This window comes from Brugia malayi (assembly GCF_000002995.4).
Source record: "Brugia malayi strain FR3 genome assembly, contig: Bm_v4_ChrX_scaffold_001, whole genome shotgun sequence".
NCBI lineage: Eukaryota > Metazoa > Nematoda > Chromadorea > Rhabditida > Onchocercidae > Brugia > Brugia malayi.
In genome coordinates, this window is record NW_025062479.1 from 16,320,125 (window position 1) to 16,335,288 (window position 15,164).

The 15,164-nt window shown below is 27.0% G+C and overlaps 2 protein-coding genes across 2 annotated transcripts; one reads left to right on the forward strand and one right to left on the reverse strand.

Annotated features, from left to right (window-relative positions):
- Positions 1–7,891: 7,891 nt before the first annotated feature.
- Bm8459 (Uncharacterized protein) lies at positions 7,892–8,101 on the forward strand (the record flags this gene model as incomplete). The annotated part of the gene is made up of 1 exon (XM_043075063.1): positions 7,892–8,101. The coding sequence occupies one exon, from the start codon at positions 7,892–7,894 to the stop codon at positions 8,099–8,101; it is 210 nt and encodes a 69-aa protein (XP_042930997.1).
- Positions 8,102–9,628: 1,527 nt separating this feature from the next.
- On the reverse strand, positions 9,629–14,343 carry Bm2744 (uncharacterized protein; the record flags this gene model as incomplete). The annotated part of the gene is made up of 12 exons (XM_043075064.1): positions 9,629–9,757; positions 10,119–10,243; positions 10,409–10,487; positions 11,043–11,236; positions 11,307–11,406; positions 11,581–11,628; positions 11,898–12,037; positions 12,195–12,340; positions 12,554–12,763; positions 13,116–13,204; positions 13,628–13,810; positions 14,179–14,343. The coding sequence occupies 12 exons, from the start codon at positions 14,341–14,343 to the stop codon at positions 9,629–9,631; spliced, it is 1,608 nt and encodes a 535-aa protein (XP_042930998.1).
- Positions 14,344–15,164: the final 821 nt, after the last annotated feature.

Sequence of the window (15,164 nt, forward strand, 5' to 3'; positions counted from 1 at the left end):
AATCGAAAGACTATCAGGAATGTTTGAAATATGTTAAAAGTTTGTGAGAAAGAAATGGAAATTTTAAAAAAAATTAAAAATATGAATAACATTTGAATGTGGATATTATATGAGATGTGCCATTTTACAACGTAAATTTAAATGTCAATAGCAGTTAGCTTACCGGAATAAGAACAGATCCGGAAAATGAGAAATGAATGACAAGATTAAGAGATCATATGATGTGAAACGTTTACTAGATTAGACGAGATTGATGCAATGATGCATCTGTTGCATATCAAACCGGAACTTAGTAAAGATTGAGGGTGAATTTGAGTGGTGAAAGGTAATAACAAACTAAATCCTATTTTTTATGTTATAAATTGTACGTCAATTACATATGAAAAAAGAAAGGCAATAATCTAAAACAAAGAAATAAGTAAGCAAATATTGGAAATGAATGACAGAAATCGAATAATTCAATTTTTATATTCTTTTCAACTGAATTAATTTTAACTAATTAGTAATTGATATATTGATTTGGCAAAGGAAAAAAATGGATTCCTATTTCATATGGTAACCAAAGAATATAACATAAAAGCGTAAAGTGCATTTATTTATTTATAGAAGCAAAAAGGGAAATGGATGATTGCATTTAGTAATGTATTAAAAAAGATATTGAAAGCATGACTATAAGTTATTTCAATTTCTTTACCCTTGTAGTTTTAACTTATAAAGGTAAGTGGAGACGACTACGTTAAGCCTTAAGGCATTTCTCCTCTTTTCTATTTCTACTCAATTAGTTCCTCAGGCGTTAGATTTAATTGAAGTTAGATTTAATTCTAATAATCAATATAAAGCATTAAATTTTCTTGACGGCAAAAATTAATGTTAACACCGAACTTAACAACAGTTATTTCAAAAAAAAAAATTATCTCAAACAAAAATTAGTACATTTAGTCATAGATCCGGAAAAAGTATACAGAGGGACAAAGGAGGATATTTTGAATCGGAACGGGTAAACATACAAGCAAAGGATATTTTTGTTTTTGAAGTAATTTTTTAAATATTTCAATGGTAATATTTCTTTTTTTAATTTAAAGTAAAGATAACGAAGTTAAATGAAACTAAGTGGAAATGAATGAAAAAAAGGCAACAATTTTTGAGTATTTCCGTTTTATTGAAAGGAGCGGAAAAATCTTTTAATATCAATTTAAGAAGACGAATTAATTATGCACAAGATTTGCATTTCCATTTGTGTACCAATGCGACATTTATTCATACGTAGCCGAGTGACATATCGCAAAAAAGAAAAAATTGCAAAAAAAAAAGAAGCTTATAGATTTGTTGAGAAGACCAGATATAATTTTAAAAAAAAAAAACTAATTATCAACTTATAATATTTCCCAAATTAATCCAGTATTTTAGTTCCTCTAAGGATTGAAGAAAACATATAATTCTTTAATTTTTTTAAGAAGATTTACAAATATTAATCTTAATTAATACTAATAAAATTATTTTACTTTAACAATACAGGAAAATAATGATAAACGAAATGCAAATCAAAATATTGTTAACATGATATTGTCATATAATGATAATTATATGAATGACCAAATTAGTTTATGTAAAAATCACTATAACAAATAACGATTATATGATATTGAATAACTTACTTCAACTGTGGAAACACCAATTTTTATACAAAATAACAACTATATCAAAACTGAATTAATTTAATTTGAACCATAAAAGACACATAAAGATTTCTTACCATATGCAAAAATGTTGTTGTAATATATCTAAAAAAAAAAACATAGCCATTCTAGAATTCTAAAAGAAGAAAAAGCTCCTATTGTTAGTTAATATGATGGCGGCAAACTCAAACAACAAAATTCGGGTTAAGTCTTTTTTTTTATTTTTTAATAAAGAAATTTTTTGTAACTGAAAATGAAACAAACAAGAAAAGAAGAAAAAATAGATTTTGGTGAATCACAAGGATTAAATGACAAAAATTGTCATCAAAATACTGTTATTGTCATCTTTCCCTCTTTTTTTCCGCTTTTTTCTGTTTATAGAGCAAATAAAAGAGAATATTATTGATAATAAGAGAAAAATGAAAAAAGTTTTTTCCTGGAAGAAAAATTAGGGAAAAATGAGTGAAGAATTGATGACATTTTTGAGATGAAAGACAAAAAGAATACAATGAGACAATCTAATAAATTTGATTTTTGATTATTTATCGCAACATGAAACGAAAAAACAAATCTTTTGTCGATCAAAGGGATTATCAGATGGAGTTGTATTTGAAATGATATGTGGTAATATCTCAATTCACTGATTCATTTGACTTTTTAATTTAGTTAATTCACATTTATATCACACATTTTTTCAAAACCGCTCTTATTTTCAATAACTGATTTTTACTACCATCAAAAAATCGATTTACAAAAATGCGCAATAATTAAGAAAGAAGCTATTGTTTATCTTCTTTCATAGCATTATCACCCAAAAAATAAAGCCAACATACAAATAGAGCGGGAAAGTTTGTATATATAAAAAACTAGCCATAGTTACGGGTCATTGGAAGGACACTTGCCCTCAGATAATGTAAACCTGTGAAAGCAATGTAAACATTTGTTTTGTGTCAAAGTAATAATGTGTAAGTGAGGTGAAGAATCATAAATACTGAATACTGTAATTTAGAAATGGACAGGAATAGATGAATGAGCAAAATTTATTAGTGATTGTAAAAAAAGAAAAAAAATTGCTTAAAAAAAAAAAAAATTTTTGAGATATGTTTTTTTTTTACATTTTGAATTTACAGTTGGAAGCAGATGCACTGACCTTATTAGCAGCTGGAGACGACTAAGACGATCCTTGATAAATATTCAATTTACTATTCATAAGAAAATAACCGACGCAAGTGTCGCGTTGATGGAGCGCACTAGTCCCCGACGGCTGAAGTGGAAGATGACGGAGGTGGGTGGCATTAGTTCAAGGTTATTTTAAGATGACAAATCGTGATTATCAGAAGATGGAAGAGAAAAACATGGATGAAAAACAAAAGGAATTGCTTTGTCAAAGATGGTTATAACAATCATGAATCATAATTTTAACGATGATAATAATTGTGGAAATCATAATATGATAATATTTGTAGAAATCGTAGTGTGAGATAATAATTATAGAAAAAGATGATAGATAAGTTATAGAAATGAGAAGATAAGAAAATTTTTTTAAATTATTCTTAACAAACGATCAAATGTTTTAAAACTATCTACTTTTAATAGTGATTTGATAAGAGACAGTTGCATTGCTGTTAATAAAGAAATTATTGCTATATGAATATCTGAATAAGTTTCGGTATTATTCGATCTATTTTAAAATCAACATTTGATTTTTTTAATTGCTAGTTTTGCACATGTGAAATTTATTTGGTGAGAGATAAATTTGTATGAAATGATGCGAAAATTGGTATTTATAAGCCATATTTAAGAAAATGAAATGTGGAAGAAATGATTAAATCATGAAAAGATATGATCACATATAATTGCATTAAATGAATTTAATCGTTTGAAAATGATGAAATCATATATAAAATAATTGTAAATTTGATAAAATGAATAGAAATTGATATGATAATTCAAATGACTCGTTTCTTTCATGAAATCGATTTTTAACTCAAATTATTTAGGTTGTTTCCGCATCATCCATTAAAAGAAAAAATTTTAAGTAATTATAATAAAACTTAAATTCTACATACATTGACAATTGCATCCGAATCAATTATTACTTAACATGAAAAAAATAAGACAAATACGACAGTCTGAGAATAATTCTTATTTTTCGCACTTTTCTAAAATTCATAATTCAATAAATATTAATTTTTAATCAGTTTGTAATTTTAAAATATTCCCTAGTGCGAAGTGATATGAAACGATAGAGTCGAATTGGATGATGGAATTAAACGAATGAGATAGAGAATGAATTAATTAAGATAAATTAATTAGGAAAATTTTTGGGGAGTAAATTTGACAGTATTGCCATTCTGAAAATAATAAATTGAAGTGTTAAAAAAACAAAACAAAAAAAAAAAAAAAGACGAAGTTCGTTGGTGCTTAGTGCTTGCTATAATGTCACAGCCTTCGTTGCTAATCAACAAACAAATCAGAATTTTTTTTTCTGCTGAAAGAGAGAAAGAAAAAGAAAAGAAATCTGAAAAGAAATTTTTGATGAAGTGAAGGAAAGAAAAGAAGAAAGAAAGCTGAACATTTGAGAAGAAAGGATTGTTATGAATTACTCTAATAAATAAACATATATTAACAGTAGAAAAGGAAAAATATTAGGAAAAAGAAAACAAGAAAATGAAATCGAGTTTTGCTTTTTGGATATTAAAAGCTTATTCTGTTTTTCTTCCTAATTTCATTTTTTCACAGTTTTTGGCATGAAATCATCATATTCTGACGCTAATAAATAGATCATAAGCGTATTGATTGATTAATTGATCATTTGTTTCGTTTTTTTTTCCTTTTGAACTGAAACTATACAATAGCATGAAATAGAGATTGAGGTAAATGAAGCTATTGCTGAATCAATCAATATTGCTATTTAATCTATTGTTCAAAAATTAAGCCATATTTTATATTTTAGGAATAGAATAAAATTAATTGATAAATTTGGAACTTCAAATTATTGAAGAGAAAAATTTAACAAAATTTTACAATTCCTATGAACAAATGAAATAGAAAACTGTCGGAGTAGGAAAAAAAAATCTAAAAACAGTAATTCCTAGTAATTTGTCATTGTCACCTAGCGAATGATGTCCCATCCTTTTTTTGCAGAATGTTGATAATAATGATCAAATTTTTAATAAAAATTGTATGATTGATTGATTATTCTTAATTGAGATGTATTGATTATAATCGTGTATGGAAATTTTCTTATTTTTTAAAATTTGTAGTTATAATTTAATTTTATTGAATGAAATTGATGTGAATTAAGTAACACTTTTAATCCTTTATTTTCTCTTCATCTCTTTGCTCTTAATCATTCCAGATTTTATTTCACTAGCATTTACATCTGATATTTCATCAATGAATTTAAAGTTTCATTGGGTAAAATTTTTTCTTCAAGTATTAATTTCAAAAAAACCCACAAACCTAATTTTTCAGAATTTTGGTTATATTTAAATATTTTTACAAGGCCAGTAATACTTTGCTGTATGGACATTTAAAAATTTAGTAGTTGGAAAAAATTTCCCCGATTATTCAAGATTGGATCAAATTTCAAAATTCAATATTTTGTGCTAATTATAATTTTAAAAAGCTAGAAACTATAACAATTCAGATATCACATTCAACAAAATTCCTCAAATTATCTAAAATAATTCCATCCGATTTTACAATTTCTTCCTCTAATCCATTGCTCTTTTGCAAATAACCAAGCTATTAGCTTTTTTAGTTCAATTAATTTAGCTAATTACTGAACGATGATATCATTGGTCTCGTTTTTTTTTAACAAAAAAGAAAGAAAAAAGTGGGAAGAAAGAAAACTGCACTTCTTTTTTTAAAAACATATGATTCAAAGCGCCTTTTTTTGTTTTGTTCTGAGTAAGCATATTTTTGGAAATGAAAAATAAATAAATAAAGAAACAGTTACTTTTTTCTTGTTTTGTTGTTAAAGCAAGAAATAAAAGAGAGATAAAAGAAAATGGCAGCAGACAATGTGACAAATAATAATGGTGACATATTGTCTAGATGGGACAAATCGTACATATGATGATGACGATATTAATGAACTGATCAAATCAAGGTGAAAATGATTTCTTTCAGTTGATTGAACATTCCAACAGACATCAACAATTATCCCATGGAAAAAGTATTTGTGAGAAAAATTTGACCACTAATTTCTTCAAACTAACAAAACATTGTAATTTTGTTTCTAATACTGAAAAAAGTTTAGGTACTAGTACTACTTCAATCAAATAATACATTGAATTAAAATCATAAAATGATAAACTTACTAATACAATGATAATAAACTTATTATTGGAACAATCAAATAATCAGAAAACTTGTATAAAAGGCAAAAAAATATCTGAGTAATTTTATTTTTCAATTAATTCTGTCATTTGTTAACTTATGATGACAATATGAAACTATTCTCGTAATTTAGCTTTAATTTATCAGTAAAAGAGAGCAGAAAAAGGAGTGAAGAAAGAGAGAGATAGAGAGGTAAAGAGAAAGATGAATGAGATCGAAATTTCATTTTTTAATTCATTCGTATATGTCATTTCATTATTACCACTTTAAATCAGCTATAATGATGAATCCATGACAATAATTACAAGGAGTAAAGTTCGCAATTTCCTCTTTCACTCTGCGATATTTCTCCTTGCTGCCTTTCTAAGAGATCAAAGATATACCGGGCGAGGAAGAAATGTCTTTACAAATTACAATAGAGAGTAATGGTAGCACTTAACTGATAGCTGACTAATTTCTTTCTTTATTCATTACTCGTCCTTCGTTTTCTTTTTCACTTACAAATCACCGAACAAAATAATCCCTCGAAATTCGAAAAGAGAAAAGAAAAAGAGGAAAAAGATGATAGTGAAAAGAGAATGAGGGAAATTTGAGAATTCCCAAGCCCATAAAATGAGTAAGTGGGCATTTCGTCATTTTGGGAAAACATATTTGTACACAAATTAAATTAGCTCCCGGCGGTGTAACAAAGTTCTCTGAGCTATTGTTGTTCCCATTTACAATAAATACTAATTTGCGCTTTTTCATACATTCATTCATTTCAAAATGCTCAAAGTATGTGTACATTTTATGCATATTAAAATTAGCATTTCGAAGGATATTTCAAATTAGTTTTGAAAAAAATTTATTTCATCCATTGCTTTCTTCTTAAAATATTTTTTTGAATCATTAATTCATTTCGGTCTAAAATATTTTCCCGAACTATCGGTTTTGCTTTCTTCATGATTTTTTTTTTTTTCAAATAATCGACTGCCTTCTGCTCCAAATATTTTTCCGAATCACTGGTTACTTTCTTCTCAAAAAAGTAGGAAAAAAAAACCTGCTATTTGAATCTGAAATATTTTCCCGAATTACAAGAATTCTTTTGTCTGAAACATTTTTCCGAAGTACCGTTTGCTTTTTGCACTTTTGCATTCTAAATACATACATATATAAAACAACCGAAAAAACCACAGAATTTTTTAAGTCGATTTTTCACTTTTAGCAAATAGAATTATAAAAAAAAAAAGATAAATTAGAAGAGACGGAAAGAAGGAGGAAAAGGGAAGTAATTATAATTATATTACAATAGAAAAGAAATCAAAAGAAGAGTTTTTCTTTTTTGGACAAAAAAGAAAAAAAGCGATTGTTGAAACTGTACTAAAAGAAAGAACGCAATTATGTTTTGGAAAGGTCAACGGTAGCAAAGTAACACATCGATTTCCGTTTTGGACAAACAAGCGAGAAGAAAGTATATCGAAGAAAAGCAAAACAATAAGACTTAGATATGGGATGAGAAAGAAAAGAAAAATAAGATCAGAAATACCTATGAGTGATATATAGTAATCATAATATTCACACCTGCTATTTATTAATTTCATCCATTAATTACTTGCTAAAGGTGAGAGGACGAATGAATGAAAAAATGTCAATTAAAGGTGCTACTTAGAATATCACACCACTTTATATGACCAATAATTCTTGATGAAGTGATCTAATAAAGAAAAAGTTAATGCTAAAAATTAAATAAAAAGAGATTAGCTGTTAGTCCCTTAAAAACACATTATGCTAATGTGAAATGAAAATATTATTTGAAAATCAGTGCTGAATAATTTGAAAATATATTATTCATTTTAGAGTTGTCATCAACTGGTTGTAAGCATAAAAGCATGAACATTGGGCATTCCTCAATATCACGTCCTGTAATAGTTGATGCGCAAATAATAATACCGATGACAGGAGTAAATGTCGCTGAAGCAGCATTCTTTAATCAGATATGTCCAAGCAGTTCCGGAATGCGCTTCAATTTTGATGATATCCGAGAATTTCTTCACGATCCACTTATTGCACTCATTACAACAGATTTAATGGAGCCATGATTCTTTCAATTAAGAAAGAAATTTTTTTTTTTGATAAATTTTATCTCAATTATTTCAATTATTCTTATATGCAAATATTTACCATCCACTACTGTACTTGTTGTTATCATTGTTAAGCCTTTTTATTTTTATTCTATTCAACTTATCGAATAAAAATTTATCGCTTAATAACAATTTTCACTTAAGGCTGACGAAAATTTGTATAATGTAGAAACAGTTTTAAAAAGAATGCGTCATGGAAAACAGTAAAAATTTTGCAAATAATTATTTCGAAAACATTTTAGAAAATAATAAAATTAACCTAACTTTTATTTACTGTTTCTTTGATGAGTTCCATAATTTAAGTTGGGCTATTAGCTAAATTAATAGTTTTAAATAGTATTCAAAATTTTCAGCTAATTAATAGTTTCAAATAGAAAACAACATTGCGCTTTTTTCATTTGAAATGAAAGATTTTAATCAAATATAAGTTTAATTTCATTAATTTGTTATTAGATTTGTCATTCAACGAAGATTAAATTTTAGCGAAAAGTCTTTATCTGCCGTGCAGGAAATTACGTCAGATATACATAAAGTATTGTTTACAAAACAATCCGTTGAAGAAACTAAATAATAGAAACTTTTTCAGGTGTATAATGTAAAAAATTTAAGCAATCATCGTAGGACAGTTTGATTCGTTGACAAGAGTAGAAGTTTTTTTTCAGATGAAACAGCAAAGATTTTATATGTATATTTCCTTTTAAACTACCTATTATAGGTAGCAATATTATCTTAAATTCCTTGAATGATACCGAATGAAACATATTTTATGTGATATAATTGTGTACAATTATAGGGGAAATTCCATGTAAACATGCTGGAACTATTCATTCAATATCAAAAGAACCGCAAAAACCTGATTCACTTCTACCCGGCCTACACCACGGGAAACAGTTAGTATGGAACATGTTATTAGAATATTTTTGTATCGAAATTCTATTTTATATCATTCATTGAATATATTGCTATTACCCTAAGTTAAAAAAAATTCAGTAGTTCCGAACTATATCTTAAATTTGTTTTCTTTTGTAGTAAAACAAGTTCAGTGTTAACCGAATAATTTTATTATTTAGATAAAAAAACGAAATGTAAAGAAAAAAGAATATAATTTAAAGAGGAACATAAAAATAAAAGGATTAATTGTTTTTGACAAAAGTAAGCGTTTTGACGAATGCAAGAGAGAATAAATCGAGAAATGGGGCGCAAAAGAGGAAAAAGCAAAATTATAATAGGTGCAGAAAATTATAGAAAACTATGATTTAAATTAAAATGCAAATTTTTGCATTTTAATATGTATGAATTATGTGTACTGATTTCAGCAGAATAATAAACAGAAAAACACGTCGTAATAAATTATGATATCTTAATTTTAACACTTTAAATGAAAATTATACTGTGAATATATATTACAACAACGATAGGTGCTATTATGATAGTGACAGTGATAACGATAATAATAATGATGGTTATCTGATAAGTTAATACTGTTCACGCTGACGAGATGATATGTCCGAAGTGATCCATCGAGGTTATGCAGTTACCATCGGACACAACCATTCCACTACGACTTACGTGAACACGTTTCAGTCCTCTCTTCACAAATGCTTTGTCATCTTCCTTCAATTTTTCTTTAAAAATTATAAAAACTTGGATGAACTTTGAACTTTGAGATAACACAATAAACAGACTCTTTTACGATTATTTAATCAAAATTTACCACAAATATTTCAAATCTTTCTATTCAACCATGGATATCTTTTTTTTGATTTTTTTTTCTTTTCTTTGATTAAAAAATCATTGTTCTCAGACGAATTCTGCTAATAAATTCTTTAATGTTATTTTTGATTAGTTAAGCTAGGCACGATAAAAAAATATATATAATGACAAAATTTTACTTTCTATTTATCAGTTCGTTTGAATTTTTTTTTGAAATATCATAAAAGTTGCAATAATAACGATTATAAAAGTGAATGCTAACTTGAAGAGCCATATCAACCATATTTGTGCGCACATGTACGATATTATCAAGTGGTGAGCAGCTGATATGTTTTGGACGACAGTTCACCTCCACGTCACCGCGTTCATTTTGCTTTATGTAAACTCCTTAAAACAATCAACTTTTTTTAATCTTCTCACTTATAAAACATTGATCAAAATCAGGTTAATTAAATATATTTAATTTTAAATAAAGTTTTATGACAGAAAACAACTAATATATAAACAAGAAATTATACAAAATAAATTCAATTAAAAAGGAAAAAGGGAAACCATTAATGGTAATGGTGAGAATACCATCACGTGTTCCGTAACGAGCTTCTTGTGCAATTTCATTGCATAATTCTGTGAACTGGAATAAAACACAATTCGAATTTGTATATGAATTTAAATTCATACACATATTTAATTGAGTATTTCATTATAAATGATGTAGTTACAGTTATATTTTATCTTTTGCTTATTATAAAGAATGTGGAAAATAAACTAAAACCAAAAAGTTTTCATTTTCTTCTTGTACTATTCTCATATATTCTATGTACATAATATTTTTTTTTTCTTTCTATATATTTCTCACTTATTTTTATTTTATTTTATTTTATTCAGTTACAAAATACTTACTTCCTTTTTTTCTCTCTAAAATAATAGGAATATTTTTATGTCACAAAAACACAAAAATACGTTTGTATAACAAAGTTAAAATTTGTATAAGTAATTAGGAGTGTTAATTAAACAAAAACTTTCAATAATTTTCTTTCATTTCTTTGAATTACCATTCATCTTAAAATTAAAAAAAGTTTTCTAACTGATGCTTGAGTATTTCTAATTTAAATTTGTTAAGATTCAAAGAATTTTTCTTTTCTGTAGGAATTAAAAGAAAAAAAAAAGGATGAAAGAAAAGTTTGACCTGATCACCATTTTGTGAATCAGTGAAAAACATATGCACAGTGAAATCATAATCCAAACTTGGGAATTGTAAACGTCCAAGAGAAACTGGCAAAGTGCCTTTAAGAATTGTCGAAGATACCAAATAAGCTTCGGTAAGATGTGACATCGTGAATAATACACCCTGTGTACCGAATACTGCTGCTTTTTCATTTACTAAAACTAAATACAAATTTGAAACTTTTCAATTTTAATTTAACCAATGTTATTTGCAAGACAAACTTACAGTTTGACCCGAAATTACAGAAAACTTTCTCTTCCTGCTGGAATATGCGAGCTTTTTTATGCAACAAGCATGAGCTATTACCATTTCCATTGCAAACTGCCTAAATTAGGATAAGTAATTAAATTACAAAATGTGATTTTTGGCCTACTACATTTAAATACTATCATTCTGTAGGTTAGTATACATTAAAAAGATTAATTTTAGTATCATTAATTTAAACAAAATATTAGACTGCAATCCTCAAGGTTTATATTTCTGTCTTGTTTATTTTTACCGAAAATTTATCGTAGCAGAGTACTCGGACAGCTCGATCAACTGTTATCTGAAATTAATATTGTCACAAAAAAAAAAGTGAGAAGGAAGAATGAGATTTTATAAAAAATAATGGTCGAAATGTAATATTTCATTAATATTAACTCTTAAAAGGTATATGACATTATTGATTAATGAAATTCTTGGAAAAAAACTAGCAATAAATACGAATTACAAATAATTTTATTGTATCAGTATTTTTTTTTCTTCTCTAATTCTAATAATGTTCTCATACGAAAATATTTTTTCAAGAATTTGAAAAGGTTTTTAAAAGTTTACCTCAACTGTAACACCTTTATCGAGTAAAACTGAGATGGTTCCTGTTGGTGTGGCATAAATGATTGGGAATTTTCCATGTCTTTGGTTGAAAATTGCATTATTGCTGGAGAAATGACAAGCTTCATTAATAGGTGATGAATCTGAAATAAAACTAGGATAATTTCTCTTTTGTAATAATCGTAATTCGCAATAATATGATTTATTTATTATTTATCAATTTCTATTTTTTTTTCATTATTTTTTATTATTTATCAATTTCAATTTTTATTGTGATATTTTATTAAAACAACGACTAACTTTCATTATTGATAAAATATTCTATTAAACGTTGGGAAATGGGTTCAGAATTATGATCTCGTGAACTTATTGATACGTTACCACGCCGTGTACGATTAGCACGTAATGTTCCATTATGAAATGTTCGTGTCACTTGCGATCTATGACTGAAATAAAATTCTATCTCTTTAGGTGTGTTTTTTATAATAATAAGTGAAGGACAATGTTTCAGATCGTTTCCTAAAATAAAACATAATTATCATTCATTATGGCTAATCGAAATTTTGTTCTCTGTAAAGATTACTAAAAGGAATAAAATTCTGGATATAGGATGTATTACTCTCAGGATTTTTGCATGTTATCTGAATGAATTTGCATACAAGTTAGCATTTTTTGATGACTCAAAGTTGGAAGCAGTACGCTCATTTCCATTTCCAGCGCTATGTTTTTCAGATGCATTTCTAGTTACAATATCTTTAGTGTGATCACTCATTGCACCAGGATACCACCGCCGCGAACCATTGCCGTTGTAACTAGTGGTCGAGTGAGGACGCCAGTAATCACGTGAAGTGTAAATTGTTGAACGAGACCTATCCAATACTTATAAATATTTGTGCATTCATGATATAACTGAACAGCCTAGGAACTTTCAAGAAAGAATTGAAAAAAGCTTTAAAGAAACTTGAAACGATAATTTCTCTTGCTTTTCTTCTTTTCTCTTTTTACTTATGCTTTTATTCTTTCATACCTTAATGTAAATCAAAAGATTTGTATTAAAAAAAAAAAAAAGAAAAAAAATGGAAATTATAAAACTTAAAAATTTTGAATTTCAGATGAGATGCATTTTTCTCCTTTTACAATGCATAAAAGTGTTTTGTTGAACATAATATGAAATAGTTGGGTGATGGAAAAACCAAATATGTTAAGTGAATGAGAATTTACCCGCAGTTAATGAAACCACGTCCGCCATAACCAGCATAAAAGACGTTACCACAACGACGGTTTTCATTCAATGGGTGTACTGTTTGTACCTGAAAAGTATACTTTTCCGAAAAAAATTTTTTTTAACATTAAAAACAAAATTATCATGATACGGTTGAAATGCAAATTAAGTCTTCTCACGACTTCACATGATAATCTTGCGGAGAGATAATACTACCTCATTTTACAAATCTGAAACTAACGTGGCATCATGGGAATGAAAACACATGCCTTCAAACACGGAACGCACTGTAAAGAACGTTAGAAATGGTGGGAAGTGCATTAGAGACATGTTGTGAAGATAGCAGCTATTGTTATTATTATATCTTAAATTTATATTTTAACATAACAAACATAAGTATTAAATTTAAATGTATGACCAGTTATGAGTAATTTTATGCGAAATGGAACAAAATTATTTAAATTTGAAATTATTCGGTTAAAAAAAAGAAAGGAAAGAAAAACGAAGAAACTTTTTTATTTTCAGTTGTTTTCGTATCAGTTTTTAGCAAATTTGATGACTTTCTACTATTAGCATTATCACTAGCAGAACGTGAGATAGTTGATTCGATGACAGATTTCGTCGGGTCATTGCTACTGCGAATGTCACCCATCGCTTGTTTCTTCGATTCTTTGCTTAATTTATCCTTTCGTGGCTAAAAATTGACAATTATTATCTTAAAAAGCTTTTACCGTTATACTTCACCATTTAAACAACGATGTGAGCCAGACAACAGCCTATTCCTCTACTTCTTTTCTTTTCTGTAATTTTACTTCATCTAAGTAAAGAAATAAATAATTTTTACTTATGAATATTTGGTAGATTATAAAAATCATGCATTTTAGGCTATATTGATTCAGTTTGTTCTTTGATTAATAGGTGGGATATAATAATTAGGAATGTATTATTATTTATATTATTATTAATAATTATGCGCGTCAATTAATGGCAATAATGACGATGAACTGATAATCAATTTCGTTTTGTTTAACAAATAGGTTTTATCAGTAAATAGCAACGTACTGATATCAGATCTTTTTCCTTATCCGTGATAGCTCCCTTTGGTGACGAAGCATTGGATGAGGATCGTGTCACCATATGATATGGCGATGGTGAGTTATTGTAGTTGGTATTATTATTCGCTGTTGCTGTAGCTGTCACGGTTGCATCATTCGACGATTCAGACATCTCTCGTATCTCGGTAAAGTGTGTTTTCTAATATAAGTAATAATTTTATAATAACAACAATAATAATTAATAATGGATAATTAATAATAATAGTAATAACAAGTAATAGTATTGATGACAATGATAACAATAATAATAATTTTATTTATTCATGATTTAAATAATATTCAGTAAAATTCGAAAAAAAAAGGAATGATAGCATCTTTTTCTGGATGAAGTTGGTGAGTACTATAAAGAATATCTTTTTATTCAACAGTTTTTTTTAAAGTCAATAAAACGCTAAAGTCTATACTAGATCAATCTAGATTAGACATAACTAATAAATTGATTTCTAGTTTATCTATTCTATCAAAAAAATCGTTAATTTGTTGGTAAGCTAAAGCAGAAATTTTTCTTCTTTCAAGTTTAAAAAGTCATACAATTATCTGAAAATATTTGCTTATTAAAGTTAACCAATCATCTATAAATATTTCTTCCTAGTTGATACCGACAGAATTTATTTCTAAATTCTCACTAGTCACCACAAAACTATGAAGCAATGCGACAAGACGAAACGACTGTTAAACTGACAAAGAGATAATAGCTTAAGAATAATACAATGGATAATTATGCAAATTTAAAAAAAAAAAAAAAAAAACGATTTTTGAATCATTTCAAAATTTGCATATATGCAAATTATTATGTTAAGATGAAAAAAACTTTATGTTTATAAAAAAAAAAAAAAAAAAATACTTTAAGATGAAAAAGAGAATTAACCATTTATATCAATGAATTACCAGCGAATCAAAAAATTCTTTAAAAAGGGGTTGAAATTTATTTTC